The sequence below is a fragment of the Neofelis nebulosa genome, chromosome 12 (assembly GCF_028018385.1).
Source record: "Neofelis nebulosa isolate mNeoNeb1 chromosome 12, mNeoNeb1.pri, whole genome shotgun sequence".
NCBI lineage: Eukaryota > Metazoa > Chordata > Mammalia > Carnivora > Felidae > Neofelis > Neofelis nebulosa.
Genome location: NC_080793.1, coordinates 50,781,161 through 50,801,446, shown reverse-complemented (window position 1 = coordinate 50,801,446; position 20,286 = coordinate 50,781,161). Strand labels below are relative to the sequence as shown.

The window sequence follows — 20,286 nt, the reverse complement described above, 5'->3', positions numbered from 1 at the left end:
GTGGATCCCCTGAAAGGGGAACACACTTTGAGAATCACTGGCATATAAAAATAATGGTGTGTTTTATACCAGTACGGTTAATACAGATACATTTACACCTTAAATATGGGAAGGATTTCCACGTGGAAAACTATTGTTGGACAATCAGTATAGCACCGTGAGGCATGGAGAAATTAACTGATGTAGTTTTCTTCTGTGGCTGTGAGAAATATTTCCCCCTTTCTACTTAAGTGGCCAGCTCACACTGGGTATCCCGAAGGCTCGAGTAATTCTGACCTTAGGAGAAGGTACCAGCGTGCGTGGGTTTCAGGGCAGTGGAATGGGCTGTCTAGGAGGATGACAGAAGCTAGGACAGAAATAGGAGTAGGAGAAGTGTGGTTTGGTTCCCAGGGGAAGAAAGATGGGTTTTCTGGAGACAGACAGAGGAGCTGAGCTTGCAGTTTCTAGAGACGCGGGGAGGCCTGCGAACGGCTGTGTGGGTATTTTGCTGCAGATGGACGTTGCACAACCAGTCAGGGTTCCACTGCACAGTCAGGCCTAGAGAGGGCAGTCCCTGGGGAGCTGCTGGCCTTTGGGGTGCCATGAAGGTTTAAGCAAGCAGATGCTTGTGACAGGCACCATGGATTGCTGACCAGAAGATTCTTCTGTCGCTGCCAGTGTCGTGACCTGGAATCCCAGAACCACTCAAGGACCAGAGGCAACACACACACACACACACACACACACACACACACACACAAGTTGGCTTTTGTCGGGACCAGACTGGGTGTTAGAAACTATGGTAGCAAAGTAGTTACCAGCAGGTCTGAGGTCATCCTGCCTGAATGTGATTTCTAGCTCTGCCTTACTAGCTGTAATGGCATTGTCAATAGAACCGGCTTCACAGGATTCTCCCTGGGAACACTAAGTAAGGATGCATGGAAGCTCCTCAAACTGTGTGGCATGTAACAAGTATATATCTATACCATCACCTCTTGCACCTTGGACGTCCTGGAGATGTCATACCTGCCACAGTGCATCCTCCGAGTGTTGGTATGACTAAAGTTTCGCCCTATGTTTCGTTGAAGACCAGATGAACACCCTAAGGCTGGAGTTCAGGGGACCAAGAGCATTCTGGAAATTGCACAGGTGCTCGACTGCGCAGGGGGCGGCAGAGGCTGCAGGGGAAGGTCATGGAGTCGGCCACTCCAGCCCGCAGTCTTCCGGCCCCAGCTTATGGCATGGAATCCTGCCAAGCAAACCCTCAACTAGCTTCAGGGGGACCGAGGGTTTTTCTTTCTTCGGTGTTAGCACGGGCTTCCCACGCAGGGCGCAGCCAGAGCGCTGCAAACTCCTCGAGAGTATGCGGGGGCCTGGATACTCCCGGGGTAGGAGGGGTGGCGCCGGTGAGTCCGAGCCAGGAAGGTAGGCGTGGGCAAGTATGAGCCTGACCTCCGAGGCTTTGGGCACCTGCCATTTGCGAGGAAGTGGGGGGTGGTATCTGAATTTGCCTGGAGCGAGGTTCCCGCTTCCGGATTACCTCTCCTCCGACACCCATCCCGCCCCCCAGGCTGGGCGTGGTCTGCTCCTATCCTCGCCTCCCCTCCCCAGGGGGCGGAGCTGGGGGAGGGGTCTCTGCGATCGAGTCACGTCCAACAGGCGGAGCGGAGCACCAGGAGGCCGGTTGGGGAGGCGCCACATCCGGCCGCTGACTCGTGTGTATAAAGCCGCGGCCGCTGCATTTGGCTTTCAACAGTAGCTCTGGGCCCTTCTCGGCTGCAGGGGCAGCTGCTCCAATGCCCCACAGCGGCCATGAGCGTCCCGCATTGGTGGGACCAGCTGCGGGCTGGCAGCTCGGAGGTGGACTGGTGCGAGGACAACTACACCATCGTGCCTGCCATCGCCGAGTTCTACAACACGGTGCGTGCAGGAGTGGGAGCTGGGCTGGCAGGCGGGCTGGAGGGAGGGGAACGTCCCTAGTTGTGGCCGCGCCAGGAATCTGGACGTGGGTCTCCGCGTTTATCTGGGGCATTCTGTCTCCAGGGCCAGAATCGACCCGCGCCCCCTCCTCTGCGCTCCTTCCAGCTCTCCATCTGTCTTCTTTGGTCCCTATCCTGACATCTGGGCTCATCCTCCCCCTGTCATTTCCTTCAGATGGTTCTATTGTCTTGTTTGATCCTCACCAGTCCTGAAGCCAGTGGTCCCTGTCAACCCCTCTCCCAGGAGGATGACTTGGGCTGGTGAACCTGCCGGGACAATTCCCTTCCCCGCCCCCTCCTCCCCCCCAGGATTTCTTTGGCGTGACGCACTTGGGTCGCATTGTGCGGTTTCCCCCTGCATACCTGCTCTAGCAGTCCGGGGAAAGGGGGAGTCCCCTACCAGGTCACAGGGGCAGGGCCCACTGCTACCGTGCTGACTGGTTCCACCCCACAGGTCGAGCTACTTTGGGCCAGAATCAAGTTAATGACTACTAGTTCTTATTTCTTTGTCTTTAGTTCCCAGTCTCAGTCGAGCTCCAAAGACAACTTCCCCAGGCCTGTGCCCTCTCCAGTGATTAAGCCTGGGGAATGAGAGGGAAGTTTGGGAGTGATGGTGTGTGGGCAAGCTGAAACTACCCCCGCCCCACTCCCCGCAGTATCCCGGGTGTTGGAAGTCTTTATGCGAGGGAAAGCTTGAAGCTAGAAGGATGTCTCTTCTTTTCACTGTGCAGCGTGGCTCAGGATTCCCAGACCAAATAGAAGATGCTGCATGGTCCTTTCTCCTGCTGCCCCCCCCTCCCCCCCCCCCCCCCCCACCCCACAGAGCAGGAACTCCTGGTTTATGAGTCACTGTGAATTTGAGATTGTTCTCTAGGATCGCTCCCTAGATTTGCGGGGAGAACATCCTTGGCAGTAGCCTGGAGGGATCTCTGATGGGCTAGTCCCAGCCCTTTCACTCATTGATGAGGAAACTGAGCTCTAGAGAAGGGAGCAGTCATGCTCAGGTTTCTGGCACCATCCAGAAGTCTGTACGGAGTCTCCCCTCCATCCCTTCCTCATCAACACTCCTGCTTCTTATTTATGACCAGGTTAGTTCTTCAAGAAAGCGTGGCCCTCTGCTGTCCGTAGATACTGTGAAAGACAGTTAGTGGAGGTGGCTACAGCTCACCTGTTGTACACCTCCTTTCAGAGCATACTTTCGGGTGTAGACGGGCACACAGGATGGGCTGGGGTGTGGCTGGGCGCTTTCATAGTGGTAACTCATTTTCTCCATTTGTAAGCGGAGAATGCTACTAAGGATTTCACCAGAGACTTAAGGAACAAATGGCAGTTTGGGGACCAGTTCTCACATACCCAGCAAGGTAATTCTCTGTAGAGTCTGAGGCCAGTTGAGATTCAGGCCTTGCTACTTGGCCACAAATTGGTCTAGGCTGTGCACTTGCCTTGAAAAGCCCCAGAGCACTGGATGAGGGGAGAGTTTATGTTGTTTTTACTTTTAATCTAGTCCCAATGGAGCTGGGCAGTGAGTGCCAAAGTCTTAAATTTTTTTTCTAAATGTTTATTTTTGAGAGAGAGAGAGAGAGAGAGAGCGCGTGCGCGCGCTCACATGCGCAGGGGAGGGGCAGACAGAGAGGGAGACACAAGATTCCGAAGCAGGCACCAGGCTCTGAGCTGTCAGCACAGAGCCCAACGTGGGGCTCGAACTCCTGAACTGCGAGATCATGACCTGAGCTGAAGTTGGATGCTCAACCCATTGAACCACCCAGGTGCCCCCAAAGTCTTATTTAGAAATGAACTGTCTTGGCGCCTGGGTGGCTCTTTGGATCTTCAGCTGCAGTGTCCGTGGGTGATTAGCCTGGCTGGTCCACCTAACAGACTTTATTTTCTGGATACTCCTAAACCGCATTTGTGTTAGACCAGCAGAGAGCTTTACATCTCAGAGAAGTAGTTGGTCACCTGACTTTATTGAGTATAGGTCCAAAGAATTTAGCAAAAACCATTTCCTTCTTTCTGTTTCCAAGCCCTAGTTATCTCCTGAAGGTTATCACAGGACAAACCAGGCTTATCTCTCTTATATTGAGGAAGACCGTGACTATTACTTGGTGATAAAACAGTTTCTTAAATCCTCATACTAAGGCGGCAGGTCTAACTATCCATTTTAGAAGAAAATAAGCATTCCTCGTTTTAAGGAGAAGTTTAAGGAATTGAATATATAAAGTCCAAAGAGGACTGGGAGATGGATCCAGAACCTTCTTAATGGGTCTTGGGGGCAGCACATCATTACCACTTCAATTACTGCCGGCTACATTAATTGTTTGCTAGGTGTTGAAACTCTGCCGTGTACTGTACAATCACTCTAAGCAGTCGGTGCTCATTAGATCCATTTGATGGAAGGAAGAAACCAGGGCTAGATAGATTTTGCAACTTGACGAGGTCAAGAAAATGGCAGTATTAGCGTTAAAACTTGGTCCATTTGACCCTGCAAGGATACTTCTCCTGAAGATCCAAATGCCACTGCAGCTACCTTTGATTTATCTGGCACAGTACAGGTATATCATTCATTGATTCTTTAACTTGAAACTCCTGCCTTGGGACCTTTTGACCTACAGGATAAAACTCATGATGTTTGATTTGAGAGAGTGTGTTGAAAGTAGTTTTTTGCTATAATTGTCCTTCATTATAAAATGTTAACCTTAAAAAATAAAAGTTACTTTACCACCCGCAAAAATGGGTTTATTTCGTAATAACAGAATTGCAATTCAGGATAAGCAAGCTATAGTAAAACCATAGGCAAGTCCAACAAAGGAGAGGAATGTTATCTTATGGAGAAGGAGGAAGTTGGGAGGGGTTGTTTTGAATTAGAGAAAAGCAAGAGTTGAAGGTGATCGCTTCTCATTGGCTGAGTTGCAAGGATCATGGATTTCTTGTGGGAAATGCAATGTACATCTTTCCCCATGGGGGCCTGTAACTGACCATCCATTTCTGTTAAAGGGTCTTCTGTTAAAGGGTCTTCTGATAGTGGTCTGTAGTTGACATCGAGTGGCAGGGGCTTCCCCTCCCAGCCTCCCCTTCTAGCATCCCTTCAGTGAGGTTTCCATTTATTAATTTTCACAAAAAGCGATCATGGTAAAAAAAAAAAAAAAAAAGTTCAGAGTATGCAAGTTATAGTGAAAAACAGGCTTTCTTCCATATCTTTTCAGACCTTTTCTAAGTCGTTGTACAGAAGACATGTATTTGTGTGAGTATATAAACTACGTATGTATAATGTATACATACAATATCTAAGTTTTTATTTAACCCAGTTGAGATCATACTACACAGACTCCTCTTGGTGTCTTCACTTAATAGGGTCTTGGAGTTGGTCCTATATTGGCTCATATAGACTTCTTTTTTTTCTTTACAATGTCTAATCAGTATTCCACTTACTGGACTGACCATAGTTTATTTACCCATTCAGTCTCTTTTTGATGGACAGTTTGGAAGGTTCTGTTTTATTGCCTTCCTCCTCGTTTTTGAGCAGTGATGCAATGAATGTCCTCATAGATGCATCTGGATGTGCTTTTCCCAAGTACTAATCCTCCGTGGGGAATTGCTGCATCAAGGAGAATGTTTACTTAAAGGCTGATCATTATTGCTAAATGGCCCCCCAGAGACAGTACCCTGGTTTATACTCCCAACTGACGATGTTTGGGTGTACAAAGCATTTTGCCTTCAGGCTCTGCAAATCTCTGTTGCCTCAAGTCTTGTCATCATCCTGGGCTTCAGCCAAGCCCAAATATCCCTTCCAAGAACATGTCACACTCTTTCACAACCTTTTGTTGCTTGTGCATATTTTGTACTGTTTCTTCCACACACAAGTTTTATTGACTTGAGTTCCTTTTTACGTTTTAAGTTTTCAGGCTCTAGTCACATTGAAGAGAAAGACTCTAGGACTTGCCGGGTCAGAGAAAAGTAGTGTCTGCTTTTTAACCACTGGGCTTTGCTTTTGGGGGACTCTATTGCTGGGCAGTGACTCAGGGGGTCAGAAGGAAATCAACTAGTGCTGAAAAAGTCTTGAAGCAAAATATATGCCCAAGATCAGCTCATGATTGGTCACCTTTCCAAATTAGGTCTGCCAACAATGAAGGTAAGGAAAGCAGTTCTCCTGATAGGCCAAAGCCCATGTCTCCTGTACCGTAGGGCAGAATTACCTAGATCCTGTATCTTTTTTTTATTATTTATTTACTTTTTTATTATTAACACTTTTTTTTTAATTTTTTTTTTTTTTTTTTTTTTTTTTTTTTGAGAGAGAGAAAGAGACAGACACAAGAAGGGGAGGGGCAGAGAGAGAGAGAGAAGGAAACACAGAATCAGAAGCACACCCCAGGCTCTGAGCTGTCAGCACGGGACCCCTCACGGGGCTCAAACTCACGAACCATGAAATCATGACCTGAGCTGAAGTCAGATGCTTAACCAAGTGAGACACCCAGGAATCCCTGGCCTGTATCTTTTCATCTATAGATCTATTTACTGGGCAACTACTGTGTTCGTGTCACAGAGACCAGACCTGCAGACGGTCATCGGGTGGTGAAGGCCCTACCAGAGATGTGTCCAAGCTGGCAAGGGTACTATTCATATTCTGCACGGGCTTGGTATACTGTGGGGGAATCTTGCAAGAAGCCTTCTGAGTAGGGTGACCAACTTGTCCTGGTTTGTCTAGGCCTCGCTGATTTTAAAACTGAAAGCCCCATGCCCCGGGATCCCTCCTCAGCCCCAGGCAGACTGGGACAGTTGGCCCTCCAGTGGCAGGAGGGGAACAGAATGGAGGGTTCGAAATCTGCATATAGTTAAGATGCACAGACTTCTGCTCTTAGAGGGGAATGCCCCTTAGCTGTTTATGAACCTCCTGCTCAGGAAATCTTTCAGCCTGTTGCTTTGTCAGCATTTACCCTCTGCTTGGGAAAGCGCACACTCATGTGCGTCAGGAGGACATTGCCGTCTGTTCCTCCAGATTATTTTGGTGCGACACTTACGGAGGAATTCTTGGAATGAGGAAATTTCTAAGGAAATAATTAATACGTTTTAAAATTGTGGTTTCCTTTTAATCAAAAAAATCTGCTCTGCAGACATTAAGCAAACCTATTCTCCAAAGCAGTAGGCTTTAAAAAATATCCCTTGGCTGAAATATTCTTCAACTTGATTGACCCAGACAATGGTAAGGGGAAGTTCATTTCTCAGAAGAGATGGGGCCATTGCATGTGTGTTTTAACCAGGACTTGTTTGTTTTCTCTATTTCTTTAGGAGTTCCTTCCTCTTTTTGTCTTGGGGGGAGTCTCCCTCTAATTTTGCCTTTGTCTTTTCATAGATGGAGGCCTTTAAGGGGCATGGTGAAGGCCAGCAGTCACTGGTAGATCTGGGCTGGGAAGTGGCAGTAATGTGATTTGTGTGTTATTTGGGAGTGTGTATTAAGATGGGGCCTAATTAAATTGAACTCCTTAATATGTGCATTAAAAAAATGTTTGAGGGGTGCCTGGGTGGCTCAGTCGGTTGAGTGGCTGACTTCGGCTCAGGTCATGAGCTCGCAGTTTGTGGGTTCAAGCCCTGCATAGGGCTCTGGGATGACACCTCAGAGCCTGGAGCCTGCTTCGGATTCTCTCTCTCTCTCTCTCTCTCTCTCTCTCTCTCTCTCTGCCCCTCCCCTGCTCACACTCTGTCTCTCAAAATAAACATTTAAAAAAATAAAAAAAAAAATGTTTGAAGTCCCATGATTTTCCTATAGGTATAATAGATGACTTCATGCCTTTGTGAGCAGTGTGTAAATACATTGAACAGTGATTAATGTGCACATGGCTGGTGGGAATGTAAATGGACAGAGCCAGTTGGGGGTAGGTTGGCAGTAGATGGTTCCACCTGGCTGAAGAGACGGAGATTGCAAGGACTTGAGGCAATAAAGATATATTGGGATAAATGGGGTGCCTGTCTGGCTCCATGAGTAGAGCATCTGGCTCTCGATTTCAGGGTTGTGAGTTCAAGCCCCATGCTGGGTGTGAAGCTTACTTAAAAAAAGTTATATATATATGTATTATAATATATATATTATATATAAAATATATGTAATATATAATATATAGTACATATAAAATATATATAATATATAATAAATATGATATATAATACATATATAAAATATATATAAATATATATAATATATATGTATATAAAATATATAATATATATGTATATAAAATAAATGTATAATACGTATATAAAAATATATATATAAAATATATATATAATACTTTTTACCCCGGGGTAAAAAGCAAAATGTCTTCTATCCGCCAGCATTGTAGGAGAGGCTAATAAATTGGAGCTCCTTGCACTGGGGAATGGCTAAATAAACCACTGCCATGTGCAGCATGTAGAGCAAGTGAGGTCAGTCTATCTGAACTAAGATGAAAAGGTTTGCATGGCCTGTTGTTGAACGAGAGAAGGAAGCAGAGTGATGAAGTTATTATATGCGATGTGTGTGTCGTCGCATAAATGCAAAGAAAACGACCTGAAGGCTGTGAATCTGAGGTCCACGGTGATCTCTAGGGAGGAGGACAGCAAGGAGACTTTAGCTTTTTTAAACAGGAGAGCACATTTATGTAGAAGAAAGGAGAAAGATCAGGTTTTAAGTTACCTATGGTAGAGCAATTCCATTTTCTCCTTCTCCCCCACCCCCTTCCTTCCTTTTGTGTTTAACAAAAGGAGAGCCACATTGAAATCATGTCCTACGTGCACAATTCAGGTACAGCTCAGAGCTTTTAGGTAACCACTGAGGAGTTAAGCCAAGGGGGTCAGAGTGTGACTAGGGGTTGGCAGTGAAAATCAGCTCCGGGCAGTGGAAACAGCTCAGTGCTGGCCCCTGTTCTGTGGGTGACTGCCTCTTTGACCTTGGCCAGCCTGGGAGCCTTTCTGGACCCTCATGTGTTGCCCCTTGTAAAACAAGGGGTGGTCTTAAACCCTCTTATTTTAACTCTTAAAGATCTTTCATTCTTTCAACGATTCCTTGGAATGTTGAAGGCTGTGGTCATGACAGTGAACAGCTTGCTGTGGGATAATGTACGTAGACGGTACACTATTCCTCCTTACCTGCTTGGTGAAGGAGAGTTGGCCGTGTTTCTAAGACTGGAGACTGTATGCCAGCTGGGACATCTGAGACCATTTATTCATAGTCTTGCTCAGGGTCACAGGTAGCTCAGGGGCTTCCCATGTGGGATGGAGAAGATCCCCACTGGAGCAGACTCACCAGGAAAAAAGTACCCTCTTCTCCAGAATGGTGCAGCCCCGCGGGGGATTTCAGTTTTAGATTTTAACCACAGGCGCCAGCCCTGCTCCCATCCCGCTGCTGACGCAGGATCTGGTTCTCCTCTCTTTACTTACTTTATTTCCCTCCTACCCGGCCTTTCTCCCTTTCTAGAAGCGGTGTCACTTCTAACCGCTCTTGCTCCCAGATGGTGACAGGGACCTGCATAGGCCACTGACATTGCCAGTCCTTACCTACACACCTCAAGTCCTGGGGTTTGCTGATGCGTTTTGATTCGTTGTGCACCAGTGCAATTTCCTGGGTCTGGTAAAGCCTTTCTACCCTGGTTCCTTCAGTTCACTTCAGACACCCATCCTCTTGGTTCCCCTGTGGCCTCCTCTGTACTGTTCAACATGGGTGACTGGTCTTCTGAAGGATGCCAGGCGCTTGACTTTCTGGACTTTATCTGCCCCATCCTCCTATCTCTGAAAGTTTTTTTCTAGTCTTTTGTGTGTGTGTGTGTGTGTGTGTGTGTGTGTGTGTGTGTAATCCTCCCACCCCTCCCCATTGGTGTTGCTCTTTTAGACTTAGCTGTGGTCTTCACGTTCTGCATACTTCCTGTGCCTGCAGTCACTTATGAGTCATGATTAGAAGTGAAACTTAAAAAGCTGCGTGTCCCTACCACTTGGTACCTTCTAGGATGGCCCTATTTGAAAACAAAAACAACCAGAAAATAACAAGTGTTGGCAAAGTGGTGGAGGAATTAGAGCCCTGGTACGTTGCTGGTGGGAACATAACATGGTATAGCCACTGTGGGCCACCGTGTGGTGGTTCCTCAATCAGTCAAATATGGTATTACCATTGGATCCGGTGATGCCAACTTGGGCATATGCCCAGAAGACAATGAGTAGTCAACAACTTGTATATGGATGTTCGTAGCAGCACCATTCATAACAACTCATTAATGAGTAAAGGATAAACAAATGGGGTATTCAGATGATGGAGTATTATTCAGCCACAAAAAAAGGAGTTACTTATACGTGCTACAACATGATGAACCTCAAACACATTATGCTAAGCAAAAGAAGCCAGACACAAGGGTCATATATTATATAATTCCACCTTTATGAAATATCCAGAATAGGTAGATCCGTAGACACAGAAAGATTAGTGGTTGCCCGAGCCTGGGGCAGGAAGGAGGGAGTAGAAGGTGCCTGCATACTGGGTATAGGATTTCTTTTTGGGGTGATGAAAATGTTTTAGAACTAGATAGATGGTTGTATATTATGAGGGTATTTAAGGACACTGAATTGTACACTTTATTTTTTTAATTTTTTTTAAATGTTTGATTTATTTTTAAGACAGAGACAGAGCATGAGTGGGGAGGGGCAGAGAGAGAGGGAGACACAGAATCCGAAGCAGGCTCCAGGCTCTGAGTTGTCAGCACAGAACCCGATGTGGGGCTTGAACTCACGAACTGTGAGATCATGACCTGAGCCGAAGTTGGACACTTAACCAACTGAGCCACCCAGGCGCTTCAAGAATTGTACACTTTAAAATAGTTAATTTTATGCTGTCTGAATTTTACCTCAATTAATTTTTTTTTTTTAACGTTTATCTATTTTTGAGACAGAGAGAGACAGAGCATGAACAGGGGAGGGGCAGAGAGAGAGGGAGACACAGAATCCGAAACAGGCTCCAGGCTCTGAGCTGTCAGCACAGAGCCTGACGCGGGGCTCGAACTCACGGACCGCGAGATCGTGACCCAAGCCGAAGTCGGCCGCCCAACCGACTGAGCCACCCAGGCGCCCCGTGAATTTTACCTCAATTAAAAAAAATGTGGGATAAAAGAACTGGCTATGACCACACCGCCCCCCCAAAAAAAGATTACAAATAAGTTAAAAAAAAAATTTCAGGTGAGCCAGCCAGCATGATAGTCACTAGCCACTTGTTGCTGAGCACATGTAATACGGCTGGGCCAGATGGAGGTTGCTGGAAGGATGACATTCATACTGGACTTCAAAGCCTTATGTGAACAAAAGAATGTAAAATAGCTCATTAGTGATATTTTAATAGTGATTATGTGTTGAAATGTACTATTTTGAGTATATTACATTAGATAACCTATATATATTTTTAAAAGCAAATACCCCCTGGAGAGAAAAGAGGCTTCAATCCACACTAGAACCTGAAAATTTGATCTTTACCTAAGGTTTGAAGCTGCTCCCGTAATCAAAGAGATGGGAAGGAGTCCCCATGAAAGAAGTCTTAAATTTCCCTGTATCTGCAGTTAAAAAATAACACACAAAAAAACAAAAAACGTAAGAGCTTAGACAAGAGGTATGGCCACATTCCTCCCAGTTTGCAAAGAGCATATTTGGAACACACAGCTTTATTTTTTGCCCTTTGACTTAATATTTCTCTTTTCATTTTATATCCCCCCCACCAGATCAGCAATGTCTTATTTTTCGTCTTACCGCCCATCTGCATGTGCTTGTTTCGTCAGTATGCAACATGCTTCAACAGTGGCATCTACCTAATATGGACTCTCTTAGTGGTAGTGGGTAAGTGGATTCATTTTCAAGCATGGGCTGAAAGGGAGGAAATGGAATTCTGCACACTTCCTGTCCTGTTTGAACATTATGTTTTGTAAACCAAAGTCACTCTGACGTCTCAGCCAACTTTTATTTTGCTTGCTTGACGCCAGAAGGAGGGCTCTTTTGAATACGGCCTTGATAACAAGGTTGACTGTAATTATCACTTAATTGCCTTCGAAGGTTTATTTATGTAATGGCTACCGGTGCTGTGCCAGTGCCATTTTCTGACAACTTCTAAAGACAATCACATGAAATGATTGAACTCTGATGAGACTTCAGTGTAACGGATCAAGATTTAAAAAAAGAAAATTCTAGATGTTTGGAGCCTTCATTGTTCTGGGAAACACTTGTGCAATTTCCATTTCCTTCCACAGGCAGGTTGGGAATACTTAACGGTGAGAGAATGTTAGCTTGTTTACTGCCTGTTCCCATGAAGCCTCGGTGGATGAGGACAGAGTGTGTCTAACTGTGGGATTATTAAAGTTCTGATGTGCTGACATTGGGTCCTGCTTGAAATCCGCTCTCTAGGGCTTCGAGCGTGCATGCCTAGGTGGTAGGGGTTTCTGCCTTTAGCTTCTGCTTTCGGTGCGAACGTGATCTGGTGACTGGGACAGTGGTTGGTTGAAAGGGCGGTCCTTCAGCAGTGTATTGAATTTGTGAGTCTGTTCTTCTGTGGTGACCTTTGTGATTGGTTGTATTTGATTCTAGGAATTGGATCTGTCTACTTCCATGCAACCCTAAGTTTCTTGGGTCAGATGCTTGATGAACTTGCAATCCTTTGGGTTCTGATGTGTGCTCTGGCCATGTGGTTCCCCAGAAGGTATCTACCAAAGATCTTTCGGAATGACAGGTAAGCTCGTGCTAAACATTTTTGCACTCACTGCTAGGTGCAGTACCCAATATATCCACGTACGTATCAAGAAAAACAGCACACGATGTAGCCTAACTTTGTGATGAGCTTATCATATACTTGTTTAATATCCACTGATTGTTTATCGTGTCAGACCATAAACAAACTGGTTAAAGAAGAAATTTTAGTATACTTGAAGAATTTATATGCTAATGGGGAAAAAAGTCAAATGTCTCCCTTATAGGATATGAACAAAAGTGGAAAGATTTTCAGTGGGGGAGAAATTATGGAATGGTAGTTCGAAGACCTTTGGTTTGCTGCTAGAACATTTCCTCGAGTCCAGTCGAGTTCTACCATTTGCTAAGTTTACAGTAGAACTCCACTAAGGAATTAGTTCCTGCAGTTATAGATTCTGTAGTTGTCAAACGGTATTGGTTTATACTTCTGCTGAGATCTACACGCATGCACACACACACACCTTTAAGCTGGAAATTCAGAATTTCAAGAGTGGATGCATTTTATTCATTAAAAAACCTTTAGTGTTCATTTTTATTTTGAGAGAGAGAAAGAAAAAAAAAATGAACAGGGGAGGGGCAGAGAGAGAGGGAAAAGAGAGGATCCCAAGCAGGCTCCGTTCGAACTCACGAACTGTGAGATTAGGACCTGGGCTGAAATCAAGAGTCGGACGCTTAACTGACTGAGCCACCCAGGCGCCCCAAAAGATGCATTTTCATATCTATTATGATGCTTATATGGTTATTCAGTAAGTATTTTTTTGAACACTTAACTATGTAATTTTCTAGGCACTGGGCTTTGGCAGTAAACAAAACAGTAGTCTCTGCCTTCAGTGAGTTTATACTGAAGTTGAGGAGGGTACAAACCAATGAACAAACAAACAATACAATGTTATGGTAAGTGCCATGATAAAAAGTAAAGCTGGTAAGGGGTAGTGGTGACATGGGGTGCCAATTTAGAGTTTGGTCAGGGAAAGCCTTTCTGAGGAGCTGTATGAGGTTTGTTAATATCTGAAGGAACAGAAGAGAGCCAACCTCATAACGATGAGAAGGGTTCCTAGAATATACTACCCACATATATTTCTCTGTAGGACACTGTTTTGTCACTATATATAGATGTAGTCTAAAAACATGGATATAATTAAGCAAGCTGTGTATACCCAGGGAAGAGCTCTACTGGGAAAATAAAAGAATTCCTTACGGTTTTATAGGTGACCAGGAATAGGAATTTTATAGGTGTTAAAGATGAGGCTCTCTTCTATGGATGGAGGTGGAGGAGTGTCCATAAAACACTCTGACTGCAAAAAGCACATGGTATCCTAGTTTGAGAATGAATGAACTGATCTTTTTTTGAGTATATCTTTTTGTATATGCACAGAAATGCCTGGAGGAGGAAGACAGGCACCGATACCATTGGCTATTCTTATTTTTTTTATTTTTATTTTTTTTAATATTTATCAATCTTTGAGAGAGAGAGAGAGAGAGAGAGAGAGAGAGAGACCGAGTGTGAGTGGGGGAGGGGCAGAAGAGAGGGAGACACAGAATCCGAAGCAGGCTCCAGGCTCCAAGCTGTCGGCACAGAGCCCGACTCGGGGCTCGAACCATGAGATCATGACCTGAGCCCAAGTCAGTTGCTTAACCGACTGAGCCACCCAGGTGCCCCACCATTGGCTACTCTTAGGAATGGGGTGGGGAGGGGAGAACCTTCACGTTTGCTTTTGATCTATACTGCTGTATAGTTTTTGTTTTTCAAGAGTGCATGTTAATTTTTAACACTAAAAATGTATTTTAAAATGAGATAGGGAGAAGACCTACTTCAAGCGAACTAGCTGTACAGTCTTCATTGTACAAGAAGGATTTGAATTAAATAGTATTTTGAGTATCATCGAGCAGCTCAGGTATCCTCAAGGTTCCTGGATCACAAAACCACAAGGGAGTGAGCCAGCTGCTTACTAGAAGTGATAAGAAGGGCATTCCAGGTCTTGGGAGAAATATGGTCTCCTTGGCTGAGGCTTTCTCCTCAGTGGGGGAGGGAGGCTTTCACGTGTAGCAGGTTGGTTTGGGCGGTCTCTGGTTTCCAGTCTTGTGCGTGTTCCCCTTCGGTTACGGGACTGGAAAGGGAGCACCTAGAAAGCCCTGGGAGGTGGAGAAGGGGCTTCCTGACTCTGGCTGAGAAACATCATTTACTTTTGGCCTCTCCTGTGGTGTCGAAGGTGCCCACCGCTCACCTCCATCCTTGCCCTGAGCTTGGGGTGTGGGAGGTTGAGTGCTGAGGGGCCTCTTGGTTCTCAGATCTGAGCTTTCAAGTCCTGGGATCTGAGGGAGAAGCTGCGAGCATGAGAAGAATGGTTTTGTTTGTTCATGGCCCTCCGGAGGTGCCACTTGGAATTCCAAGCAACTATTTTTATTTTTATTTATTTATTTACAAAAAATTTTTTTTAATCTTTATTTTTGAGGGAGAGAGAGAGACAGAGCGTGAGCAGCAGAGGGGCAGAGAGAGAGGGAGACACAGAATCGGAAGCAGGTACCAGGCTCTGAGCTGTCAGCACAGAGCCAGATGTGGGGCTCGAACTCATGACCTGAGCTGGACCATTAACTGACTGAGCCACCCAGGCGCTCCTCCAAGCGACAGTTTTTAATGTGTTCATGATGTGAAAAAGAAAAACTTTCTCTTTCTTGAAGGGAGAAGTGGGGAAATGTTATGAGCAGGAGAGAGGAAAACGGATGTATTTCTAGAAGCTTATCAACTTTTAACAACAAAGCCCATATCATGGGGCAGAGAAGTCAGTACCACGTAGGACCTTTTTCATCGCCAACACCCTGCACCTTTTCTCTGGGAAGATGTGACCCCACTGTTTTTAGCTTGGGGAGAGTCCTTGGGGGCCCTGAGCATCCCAGATGTTTATGTCCCTGGCTTTGGGAGCACCCTGGGTTTGAATCCTAGCTTTTCTGCCTACAAACAGTGTGACTTGTCTTGATTCTTTAGCTTTCTATTTCCTCTTTTTTAAGTTTATTTATTTGAGAAAGAGGGAGTGCGCACGAGCAGGGCAGGGGCAGAGAGAGGGAGGCAGAGGATCTGAAGCAGGCTCTGTGCTGAGAGCAGACAGCCTGATGCAGGGCCCGAACCCACGAACTGTGAGGTCACGACCCGAACCGAAGTCAGAAGCTTAACCAACTGAGCCACCCAGGCACCTGTTTCTTCACTTGTCAAACTAGGGACATAATCATCTTGTGAGGGGATCCTGCAGAGCACACATGGTGAGCATACAGAGTTAGCTTTCATTACTACCAATGGCACGTGGAGATTTCTGCCGAGCATTTCTGAGATACACACGTACATTGAAGGAGAAAGTGGGAATTGAAGATGTGAATGAACACAGAAGAGGGATGGTGTTAGGGGAGAATAACACGTTATAAATAAGGAGTTCAGGTCTATTCGTCCACCTTCAACTTGCCAGTGACAGGCAGAGCAAGACGACCAGACCCCTTTTTGTGAGCCTCACTGCCTGTGACATGGGGACAGGTGCAGCTCTGTGCCCAAGTGGTGGGCCAGACCAAGGACTTCACATCAAAACCAGGGATCGTGTGGCTTCGCTGTCGAAATTTACCAGTTGACGTCTGTTTGTGATCTCGACTTTGCAGGAGTGGTTAACACATTAAAAGTAGTTCCAGCCTGAGATCTCTGGAGAAAGGAGAGCAGAGTGTGGTGGCTAAGGGATTGTATCAGACAGGCATGGTTTTGGGTAGTAGGTTTTGTTTTTAAAGCCCTGGTACCTCAGTTTGCTCATCTGTAAAGTGGAGATAAGAAGAGTACCTACCTCATGGGGTTGGAAATATATGGGAAAATCTTGTAAAATATACACTACAGTGTCTTGTACAGAATAAGATCTCAGTAAATGCTAGCAGTTATTACGAATGTCTAACATTGGTAAGTATTTTGAAGGTAAGGTCTAGAACAGCAGGGAAATTAACGTTTATGATATAAACAGGAATAGTTGGCAGGTAAAAAAAAAAAAAAGCTTTCTTTTATCTTGCCTCGAATGTCCTAAGAGTCCTCATACGCTCAGCTGTTGATGGTTATTAATAAAAACATTGAAAAAAATTTTATTTATCTTTACATTTTTTTTATGTTTATATGTTTGTTTGTTTATTTATTTATTTATTTATTTATTTATTTATGTATTTTTTTGAGAGAGAGGCAGCGTGTGAGCAGGGGAGGGGCAGAGAGAGAGAGAGGGAGACACAGAATCTGAAGCAGGCTCCAGGCTCTGAGCTGTCAGCACAGAGCCCGATGCGGAGCTCGAACTCACAAACCATGAGATCATGACCTGAGCTGAAGTCGGATGCTTAACTGACTGAGCCACCCAGGTGCCCCTTACTTTTGAGAGAGAGAGAGAGAGAGAGAGAGAGAGAGAGAAGCAGAGAGAGTGGGGGACACAGAATCTGAAGCAGGCTCCAGGCTTTGAGCTGTCAGCACAGAGCCCAACATGGGGCTCGAACTCAAGAACTGTGAGATAATGACCTGAGCCAAAGTCGGATGCTTAATCGACTGAGCCACCCAGGCACCCCGGTTATTAATAATTTTTAAACATTTTTGTTTTGAGAAAATAAACTCCCAAGAACAAAGAACTATTATAGGCTAATTGTTTCCATTTCTTAAAGATTTATCCTCCTGTGATTTTTTTTTTTTTTTTTTTTTTTACCATTTTGCCTCCACATGATCTAGGGACAACTCTCACCTTATAATCCAATTCAGTTTTTGATTTGCATGGGTGCAGACTGGGGTCTGGCCATCCTGCTCTAGCTGGGTAACTTGTGGCCAGGGGCTTAGACTCTCTGGGTCTTATCAGTTCCTTACTTATAAAACGACATGGGCAGACCTTCCAGGACCCACTGCTGTAGTCCTATGAATATCATGGTCTGGTTGTTCTAAATAGATCATGTTTTAGTCCTACAGGGTAGTTTAGAGCAGTAGATCTTAACCGGGACATTTCCATCCCTTAAGAGACATCTGGGAAATCTGTGGATATATTTTCGGTGGTTACGGTGATGGAGTTTAATCATCCATAAAATCAATTTTACTTTGGAAAAAGGGCTAGGGGCGCCTGGGTGGCTCAGTCAGTTAAGCATCCAACTTCAGCTCAGGTCATGATCTCATAGTTCAAGGGTTTGAGCCTCACGTCAGGCTCTATGCTGACAGTGTGAGCCTGCTTTGGATTCTCTCTCTCCCCCTCTCTATCCCTCCCCCTGCTCACACTCACTCACTCTCTCTCTTTCTTGCTCTCGCCCTCTCTCAAAAATAAACTTTTTTTTTTTTTTTTTAAAACGGCGGGGAGGCATTACCAAGTTTTTACTATAAAAAAGGGGCACAGGGTCTGATATGGTTGAAAACCACTGCTCTAATGGGTGGCTAATGATAACAGTAGCAGCTTTATTATAATATTATATTGATGGTGTTGGGCTACCAGGGTTTGATTGGGAGAATTGAAGAAGAAGGGGTGGTAAGGGTTCCCTGACCTGGTGCTCCACTTTGAGCCCACAATGGGCTGGAAAGTTGAGAACAGGACCAGAGACCACAGTAGGAGTTGCCTGGTGTCACTGATAAGGTAACACCCTGTCAGACCCCGTCCCTCCTGGACATTCCCAGCTCTCTGGTACCCAGGACCTCTGGGCACCCAGCTCTCTGGTACCCAGGACCCTGACTCTGGGGTCAGCGGGACTGTCCCTGTGACTTCTGTTGACTTCTGCTGGTTACAGATTTGTATGTTCATAGGTTGTTTTGTTGGCTAAGCCACCTTCTTGAAGTGCATTCCCTCACACCCTCTGGACCGACCTGGGAGGTAGTCCGCCTATGTTCTCCTTGAAGAAAGCAAGTTTCGTCAGGCTTGCTGCCTTTGAACTGTTTGGCAGACCTCTACAGAGCAACAGCAGCCCAGATTTTCCCCGAGAGTAGATCTGATTCACAGTAACATTATTTAAAGTCTCACTTGTTCTCACATGATGGTAATGGTAACAGTAACAGTGGATTTGATCAGCACATACCGTGCATCAGGCACTGTGTGAAGTGCCTTAATGCTTACGGGAACCCCACGGGGTAGAGAAACTTGGGGCTTAGAGCGTTTCGTGACTTGTCAAAGGTCCCAAGGCTATTACGAGATGGAAGGAGAAAAAGTGACACGCATCTGTTAGCTGGAACACCTGTGCTTAAATCGCCATCGCCCTCACTAACCCACCCCTCAGCCATTGATCTAGAGAAGTGATACAATTTAGGAATGGTGTTTTTTTTGTTTATGGTTTTTCCAATCTAAAAAGGCTGAACGGCCTTGGTGTGGTTCATAGAATCTCAAAACCCAGTGAAAGAGTTATTGTGCGTCCATAAGAGTTACTGTGGGTGTGTGATGGGGGGAGGGGAGCTGCGGGCTGTGGTCCTCAGAGTGGAGCAGGTAGCCTTTCATCCAGTAGCAAAGGCTGCCAGCCAAGGCCAGGAGGAAAACAGGCTTCTCCTGAGAACTTGCTGCCTGGACCCTTTCCCACACATGTATTTTTTTTTTCTCTGGTTGAAGTTCAGGGCTACAATTCCTGTCCATTCCAGTCAGAAAGTTGGCCGCCCCATCAATGATTTCCTGTGCCTTGATGATAAATGGTTTTCCTCTCTAAGAGATAAATTTGTATTTTGGAGGTCTCAATGCACTTTGATTTCTTTATAATGGAATTTCATTCAAATTAGTTTCCCAACTGCGACCTGTTCCAGGGCTCGCGGCCAAAGTAAATTGTGCTAATGAGGAATAAAAGAAACTTCAGGAAGATCATGTGCTCTTAAATTTCAGTCATGGATGAGGCCTTAGGGATCATCTAGTCCAGGCTTTTCATTTTATAGATAAGGAAATGGAGTCCCAGGGAGAGAAGGAGGAACGCGTCCGGGATCACGTCGCCACTTCTGGCACTTTCTACTGAAAGCACCTCCACTGAAGGGAGTGAGGATGGCATTTTTCTAACATTTGTCAGGTCAAAGACTTGTCAACACAAAATTCCAATGCATGCTAGACCGTGACTTGCCAGGAAATAAAGACACGATTAGAATTTTTTCTTAAGACTTAGTTTTGTGTGCTAGATGCAGATTTTTTTTTTCTTTTAAACTAGGGAGATTTATGGTTTGTAAGTGGTCCCTGGTTTTCTTGTAAAAGTCTTACCCATTTGCCTTGTAGAACAGGGGTTGACAAGCTGTGAGCCAAATGGGTCCACTGCCTGTTTTTGCAAATCAAGTTTTGTTGGCATACAGCCGTGCCCAATCACTTACTGTCCACAGTGGTGGACTTGAGTAGCTGCGGAGACCTTGTGACCTGCAACACCTAAAATATTTACTCTCTCACCCTTTATAGAAGTTTGCTAAACGCTGCTGTAAGAGATCTGAAAACAATAAAGAGAAAAAGGACACTAAGAAAATAATTATCCGTATCTCACCCTCAGGGACTTACATGGATTCTCATTTCACCATTCTCCTGGCTAATTTTTTTTTTAAGTTTGTTTATTCATTTTTGAGAGAGAGAGAGAGAGAGAGAGAGAGAGAGAGAGAGAGAGAGAGAGAGAGAAGTATGAGCAG

At 45.3% G+C, this 20,286-nt stretch overlaps 1 protein-coding gene across 1 annotated transcript in view; it reads left to right on the top strand.

Moving 5' to 3' along the window:
- The first annotated feature begins 1,657 nt into the window (after positions 1 to 1,657).
- Positions 1,658 to 20,286, top strand: part of ACER2 (alkaline ceramidase 2) — a 34,879-nt gene continuing 16,250 nt past the window's right edge. Inside the window, exons 1-3 of the mRNA XM_058695242.1 lie at positions 1,658 to 1,899; positions 11,675 to 11,789; positions 12,531 to 12,672. Coding sequence (XP_058551225.1) covers positions 1,792 to 1,899; positions 11,675 to 11,789; positions 12,531 to 12,672 — 365 coding nt within the window. The 5' untranslated portion in view covers positions 1,658 to 1,791. The remainder of the gene's footprint in view (positions 1,900 to 11,674; positions 11,790 to 12,530; positions 12,673 to 20,286) is intronic.